Raw genomic sequence first — 8337 nt, forward strand, 5'->3', positions numbered from 1 at the left:
GTGGCGTTTAATCTGACTGAATGTAACAGTGAAGACCCTGATACATCTGAGCTGAAAAACAACAGAAATGAAGCTTTATGTGCTTCATATCAATTAACAGATGTCTCAACCATAAAGTCCTGGCCCTACAAAGTGTAATCCCCAGGATTAAAAACAGTAGAGCAGGGTTCCACTGTGTTTGTGTAAAAGCTCTTTAAGCAATTACTCACCTCTGTCATATATACATGGATAATGGAAATACATACTTCATAAAATTTTCAAACGCAAATGAAGGTTGGAAGTCTATTATTTATTGTTAATAAAAATTGTATTTGCAAACAGATTGAATGTATTCATACATATAGCCTTTGAAAACAGAATATGGAGTACAGAATGTTTTGGAGCAGTTGACCTATTGTTATTTTCTTATTCCTTCAGCTTTTTTACCAAGTGAAAGGAGACATGTGTTTAAAGATAATTGAAAATGGGAAGCAAAAAGATATTTTCATCCAAGAAGGGGAGGTAAAACACACTTGTTTTTCTCTTATCGTTGTACAAAGTTATGCAAAATTAGTATTTATGAAGTATATCAAAATCAATTTATTGCTGCTGTGTAAGAAATGGCATCAGGGTTAAAAAACTAAATAAGTGAATGTGCTATAACAAATTCTTTGTAATTAACAGCAAACTACAATAATCTGTCCAACATTTCATAATTTCAGTAAGAGATAAAAATCTGTGGGTATTTGGGATATCCATTCAGGCAGCCAAGAAAATACTGAAAGGAGTTCTTACTCCCCTTCATGGCATAGAATCAGCCACGTGAATTCAAGTGAATCAGTCTTTTACATACACACTGTCAGGTAAATACTGCCCGCCCACCCAAACACCACATTAAATAAACTGCTTAGAACATTAGAAGTTAAGAGATTTGGCTATTTTCAGCCTTCTTTAGTCATCACAGCTACCTTTCACAGCCATCATAATACCAGAACAGTTTTTAAAGAGCAATTTATGGACAAAATGTACCCACCTTCATTCAGATGTTTTTCTGTGTAGTAACAGACTTAGTAAAGCACAGATTTCAGTGCTATTAATGAGCTTGTGACTAGGTGTTTTACTTGCTATTACTACAAGTTATTAGATGTGCCACTACTGCTACTCATTATCATTGTCAAAAGCTTGAACTGCTCTCCGTCTTCGAGAGGATCAAATATTAGACCTAGTGGGGTCAGTCTATAAAGGGAAGGATGTGTAATTAGACCCAATAGCTTAAAGTCTCTAGAAGAAGCATTGTGACAATGCAATGTCACCAGAAGAAACATTACAAACTTTTCAATGAAGAAACAGATCTAAGCTTTCAAACCTATAGATGGGGAGAGTCTAGTAATAGGGCATGTACCAGAAGTATTAAGGAGAAGGAGCACACGATATCCATAGTGTGAAGACCAACACCAATCCTGCTGAGGCACTATCATTTGCTCTGTCCTGCAGACAGAGAAGTTGCAATGACGTGCCCAAACTCAGCTATGAAATATGTAACACTCAAAAACAGCACATGCTTACCACCTTCCTACATAGTCAAATAGCTGCTAGAAGAAAATTTATTTTCAGGCTTCAGTAATAGGCTTCTGCCAGGCAAACATTGCCCATTCTCTGTCACTTGCATGAGTAAGTAGCTCCTCGTATTTAATTAATTCTGGAGAATTCTCCTCATCACACAATCACAGGTCTCACTGTGTTGGAGGGACACACGCAGATGACTACGTTAGAAATCTTCTTGAGCTGACAAACCCGCTTTTTATTTCCATTTCTGCTACTGAGAAAATGCAGTAAATTTATAGATTCCAGATAGAGTAACTGGTTAGATTTTCATTTTAATTGTGTCTAGCAACGATGATCAATCTGTGAGGAGAGCACCTCACTGCAATAAAGGCAGTGCTGATTGCTGAATCAATGGTCGTCATTCATTGAGAAAGCAAAAAGCAGCATCTGCTCGGCTGTTGGTACCAAATTGAACACAGCTGCAAGGGAGCAGCACAGATCAACAAGGGGCAGGGGGAAGGAAGGTGAAACAGAGGACTTTGGAGGCTGGAGACAGAAGAAGGATGATACACAAAACAAAGACTTCGTACCACTGATGCTTTCCCATTTCTTTGTCTGAACAGATGTTTCTTCTGCCTGCTAGAATACCTCATTCTCCTCAGAGATACGCAGACACTGTGGGCCTTGTGATTGAGAGGGAGAGATTAAAGACAGAAATTGATGGGCTCAGGTGAAGTATAACTATTGGCTATTTTGTTAGGATACATAATATAGAATTAATTTCTCATGTCAATACAATACTGTATTATACACTTGCAATAATTCAATAGATTCATCCTGGCAATTTTGTGCTAGTTTTATCCACACATGTATTTATCTATACACACAGATCTCATTTAGCATTTGGGTTAGTCTAGCAAGGAACACAATGAAATGTCTTTACAACATGTCCTGTGGTTAGAGCTATCAACCTGTATATTGCCTATGAATATCACCTTAAGTTTGAAATCTCAGTTTTGTAACAGCACAAGTTAAAAAAAAAAAAAAAAAAGATTTTCATATCAGTTCTGGCAAGTAGAACATTAATTTCTTGGTAGGTGCTGAAAACAAAGAGATGAAGAAGAGCTTTCCTGGCAAGTGTGTAGGTAGCTAGAAACAAAAGTCAATATTTTTAACACTAACCCTTCTACATTGTAAACACCTCTGCCTAGGTTTTATTGCCTTATGAGAACAATGTCTTCAAATAAATGAGAGATTTGTTTTATATTCTAGTGGGAGTAGGACTAAGCCTTGTTCTGTAGCCTTGACAGAATTCATAAGTCTAAGAAGGCAAGTCACAGCAGTGATAGCCAAGTTAGAAAAGGTGGTTTGGTATTAACTGGATACAGCTGACCAAAGTGAGTTCACAGCTACTCATGTAGTTTATAAAGATTTAAAATTGCAGTAATATCTGTAATGTACTGTATTTGCCCTTTCATGTACAGTTTTGATTGTTGCCTGGGCCATGTCAAAGCAGGGGAATTAAGTATGTGAGCTAGAAATATATATATACATCTATAGATATACACACACATTTTTCGAACAAAGAACTCTAAAGAAAGAAAGAGGAAATTAAGAAGAGGATAATTCAGAAAGTCACCTGAATGGATTTGAAGCTGAAGACAAATCCACTTAACTTGAAACAGTGTTCATTTGTGCACTTTTTTTTTTTATTTTCCTTGCAGGTCCATAAATCCTGAGCACTGGCATTATTAAAAAAAAGATACTTTGAGCTAGAACCAATTGGCTAGTGATTCAGAAAACGATGTTTACTTGTAATAAAAGAACATAAGTAGCTGTAGGTAACTTCAAATAAAATAACCTACCTTATACATGAAGCTTGTGGATGTCATGAGTTACAAAGATACTGAATGGCTTTACAAGGAACCCTGGGTAGATCTAGGGATTTGCACTTTGATATAGTCATGCTTTTGGTGAGAATTTAAACTAATCAGAAGCTACCATATGGTTTGCAGGTGGAAAAAATAATTGGATTAACAAAGCACACTCTTAATTGAAGATATCTAATCAAGTACCTAAAAATAAATCACTTAGAGGTGTTTAGTGGCTATGGTTTCACACTAACATGAACAAAGATACCTGAAGTTTGGGAAGTGAACAATCATGTTGTACTTTCGAAGCAACACTGGCTCTGTGAATGCTTCTGGGAGATGGGATTTACAACCAGAACTTCTGTTCTTGTCAAGCTTCTCACTTCCACCCACCTGCAAATATTGCTTTGAAGTATGCAGACTCAAGGTCTAATGTTATGTTACCATTACATTATTTACCATGCCTACAAGCTTCAGTCATAAATCAGAACTGCCAGCATGTTGATTATTGTGCAAGTGAAGAATAAAGAACCTGCTCCAGTGTTTCAGCCTAGGTAATGATTACATGCTTTGTATTATAAGCAAAGGGCACTAGCAAAACTTAATCCTATGGCAAACTAAGCAACTAAGTTTGATTTTAGTTTTGAGATCTTTTTTTTTTTTTTTTTTTTTGAATGCTTAGCAAGGTGCACATTCCTTCCAAAGCCTTTTCCCAGAGACATTTGTAATGTTTCTCTTCTCTGTAGACTCTCAGGCATCCAAAATTTGTGCTGATAGCACACCTTTTCTTATGTTGGAGGCATTAATAACGTTATTGTCTTCCCAGTACCCTGTTTTTGCAAAACTGGAAGAAGTGCAGAGCTCTTAGAAAGTTTCTGGACAATACTGATACGGATATAAGACATACATGAATACACAAATACACATACAAGAGGAGTATAATCATATAAGCCTTGTTTACCTCTAAACCTGAATTCCAGTCACTTTAACCCAAGGGACACAGGTCCTATTTACAACCACTTGTCACTGTGAGTGATTGTACTGGAATATCCCTCCTCCATTGCCATGGAGTCATTCTTTTTTAATCCGTAGGTAAATTCTTTATTTGTCATCCTAGAGACAACAGCTACTGAGATCAACAAGGCAAAGTACAATTTATTTATTCATTAAGACAAGACAAAGTAATGCAAGTAAAACACAAAATGACTTTGCAGAGTGGCAAGCTAAACAATACTTTCCAAATTTATGCAACCTTTTTTTTTTTCCCCAAACACTTCCATAAGCCATCTTGTATTCTTATCTGCCCATGCATGAGCTTAAGCAAGAGGACTCTCTTAGAAATGAATATTTATCTAACAGTTGCTTGGAAGCAGTTACTGGAAACTGTATTTGGGGACAGGTATTTTTGTAATAACTATACCCAAAGTGGGGTTTATTGGTCTCAAAAGGTTATGGCACAAAACAATTTCTAGGATTAAATCTGGAAAGTTTGCAAAAGAAATTTGGTGACTTACCTGTAGTTGATCAGCAGAACTACTAGGCCCCTGACAGAAATTTAAGCACCTCACCAGTCAGCTAATCAGGGAAACATAAAGCTTCCCTAAATAACCACACTTCAGAATGAAGTATGCCACACTTGAGAATAAAACACACTTGCACATATCAAGTAGCTATTTTATCAAAAAGAATGCCTGATCTGTTAGTTAATAAAAAAATAAAATTGTATAATGTTTTTCCTTTGTCAGATACTATGTTGGAGAATCAACTAATGTACTATTTGAAAAGTGGTTTCACTGTGAAGATCTTGGCACTCAACTTACACCAATAATTCAAGAGTAAGCCTTTTAAAATTTACACAGAAAGAGATATTTGAAATTATCTAATGGATCTTTATCAGTCAGTGACTTATATACTTCATTTTCTATTTATGCTGCATTTTTCATAGACTTTTAAAAAGTTAATTGCTGCTCTGTAGGTCTTTAATTATATCTTGTATACCCTAAAATCATTAAATCAGATTTAAGAAGTGTCACCCACTGAAACGTGAAACATATTTTGTGAACAAGTAAGCATACTTTTCTGCTAAATACAAGAACTGAATGAAAATTTAACACTAAATTGATGCTAAGTTAACTAGGTAAAACTCTAAGCTGCCTTAGAGCTTTTCACTCTTATTGCTTGCCTTAGTTTAAATCCATAGATAATCCATATTATTCATCGATAATCAGGACTGGGGCAAATTTGTTAGATATTGTAAAAAGCAGCTGCTTTCCAGGAAATGTGTGAATGTCATCAATTAACTTGTTGATTTGCGAAACGTTTGCTAAAGGTGAGCTATGACCCAAGTAAACTTGTGCAAGTAGAAAGTAAAGGAAACCAAAATCAGCATAGCATCAGAATAGGAAATTTTTTTAGTGACATAAACTTCAGAGGATTTTCAGCCAAACCCTCTGTCAACAAAATAGGAATAATCCTGTTGAATACATTTGATAGTAGCTAAGGATCTCACATAGCTATTCTTAGCATTGCTGCCTAATCTCTGTTAACCTACAGAACACTAACATAATTTTTTACTGTTGCTTAATGTTTATTATTTCAGGTTTTTTAATTCGAGGCAGTATAAAACTGGAAAACCAAATCCAGGTAATGTAAATTAATTTCAGAATTAGAACAATTATTATATCTGATTGAACAACAAGGATTCTGTTCATGTAAAATGACCAAGTTTCTGTTTTTCTTTCTCTGTGATTATGTAAACGAAAATTGTTTTGGGAACTAATTCCTTTCGTTACCCCAGCCACAGATAAAATCCGTGTACATTATTGTCAAAGAGAAAAAGCCAAAATCCTGTCTGTTCATGTGAGGATGTCACAATGACCTATCAGTTAACTGTAGAGTGTGAAATCTCAGCATCTATATCTTTCTTGCATGCCATTCCAGTCTTGTATTAAGAAAATTAACCTCTGACTGTGGAGAATGTGGTTTTAGTGAGTTGATCCTACACACTATATAGTTACTTGTTCTCCTCTACCTATAGCTATACAGTCAGGAAATAAAGATGTCCAAGGAAAGATGCATGCTTTTAGTTCATGTAGGGTCTTATTCATTTAATATTTGATTTCCATGCTGTCTTGCCCTACTTTTATTTTGCATCAATTTTTTGATAGCAACTGCAACTTCCACGCTGGAGAAGACACTCTAGTAATAACTGCACTCTTGAAGTTATTGGACAGAGACCTAGAACATGGATAGTAATGGGTAATAATCCCAACCAAAATGAAAAAATTGCAGAATCCTGTATATGGGATAGTAACCCCACAAGCCCCTGCACTTAAGGAACAGTAAGCCAGACAAAAACCTGCCTGAAAGACTGCAGCTGAAGCACCTTTCAGCATTGTGTCTTTGACTAGGAAATGTGCTTCTCCAAAAAGACTCTGTGTTTCTTAAAAGAGAAAATCCTGTTGTCTCCATGATCTTACTTCTCTCTATTTATATGCACCATGAGAATGTTTTTCTTTTAGTTTGGGCTTTTCCAGTCTTCCAAAAGGCTATTATCACACCAGGCTCAATCACAACTTGGGTTGGAAGGGACCTTAAAGGCCATAGAGTTCCAACCCCCCTGCCACGGGCAGGGATGCCACCCACTAAATCAGGTTGTCCAGATTGTCCTTGAATCAGGTTGTCCTTGAACACCTCCAGGGATGGGACATCCACAGCTTCTCTGGGCAACCTGTGCCAGAGCCTCACCACCCTCTGAGTGAAGAATTTCCTCCTAACATCTAATCTGAATTTACCCTCTTCTAGTTTAAAGCCATTACCCCTCGTCCAATCATTATCTGTCTGATTAAAAAGTTGCTCTCCATCTTTTTTTATAAGCCCTCTTTAACCACTGAAAGGCTGCAATGAGGTGTCCCTGGAGCCATCTCCTCTTCAGCCTGATCTCCAGCTCCCTCAGCTGGACTTCACAGGAGAGGTGCTCCAGCCCTCTGATCACCTTTGTGGCCTCCTCTGGACTCTAACAGATCCACATCTTTCCTTGTGCTGGGGACCCCAGACCTGCATGCTGCACTCCAGGTGGGGCCTCACAAGGCCAGAGCAGAGGGGGACAATCACCCCTCTTGCCCTGCTTGCCACTCCTCTGTTGATGCAGCCAACCTTCTGGGCTGCAAGCACTCACTGCTGGATCATGTGGAGCTTTTTGTCCACCAGAACTCAGTCTTTCTCTGAATGGGTTCTTCTCCCAGTTTGTGCTCATGTCTGGGATTGCCCCAACCCAGGTGCAGCACCTTCCACTTGACCTCGCTGAGCCTCATTAGGTTCACATGGGCCCACTTCTCAAGCTTGTCCAGGTAGTAGTGATCTTGGTAAATGCGTTAAATTAGCACTCACAGATCTAGATGACCCATATGACATGCCTTACTATCCCAATAGGCAAATAATTCCCTTATATTTCCCTTCCCCCCCCCCCCCCCTTTTTTTTTTTGAGGTGGGGTGGTATGTTAGGGCAGCTACTGTCTCTCACTGTGTCTTCACAGTGTCTAGCGCAGGAAGTATAATTTCAGTTGAAGCCTCTAGATGCTGCTGTAATAATAATAAAAAAATCCTCTCACACATACTATCTTGTTCAATATGGTGATTTCCAGTAAGTGTCCCTCACCAGTATGAAGTAAGAGCTTATGTCAGAAACCAATTAATTATATCAAAGCAGAAAAAAGGAGATTAAAGATTTATATTGTCAATATTTTTGAAGAAAATTACAGCTAAAAACAGACCTGACAGTCAATCAGATGTTATAATATATATTCATATATAGCATATATTCATGCTTTTTTTAAATAAGAAATTCTTATTGATAAATCCAGTAAAGTTCTTTCCTTGTAAGTTATGCAAAAGCTGTGAGCCACGAGAGACTTTAATTAAATCTGAAAAAAGTCCCCCCCCC

General features: G+C 37.3%; 1 protein-coding gene across 1 annotated transcript in view; it reads left to right on the forward strand.

The window, feature by feature from the left end:
* The window catches only part of HAAO (3-hydroxyanthranilate 3,4-dioxygenase), a 34599-nt gene that overhangs the window by 12529 nt on the left and 13733 nt on the right, over window positions 1–8337 (forward strand). The window contains exons 3-6 of the mRNA XM_035322453.1: window positions 418–501; window positions 2148–2254; window positions 5141–5230; window positions 5995–6038. Of these exons, the coding sequence (XP_035178344.1) occupies window positions 418–501; window positions 2148–2254; window positions 5141–5230; window positions 5995–6038 (325 nt within the window). The remainder of the gene's footprint in view (window positions 1–417; window positions 502–2147; window positions 2255–5140; window positions 5231–5994; window positions 6039–8337) is intronic.

This window comes from Oxyura jamaicensis, chromosome 3 (genome assembly GCF_011077185.1).
Source record: "Oxyura jamaicensis isolate SHBP4307 breed ruddy duck chromosome 3, BPBGC_Ojam_1.0, whole genome shotgun sequence".
NCBI classification, from domain to species: Eukaryota; Metazoa; Chordata; class Aves; order Anseriformes; family Anatidae; genus Oxyura; species Oxyura jamaicensis.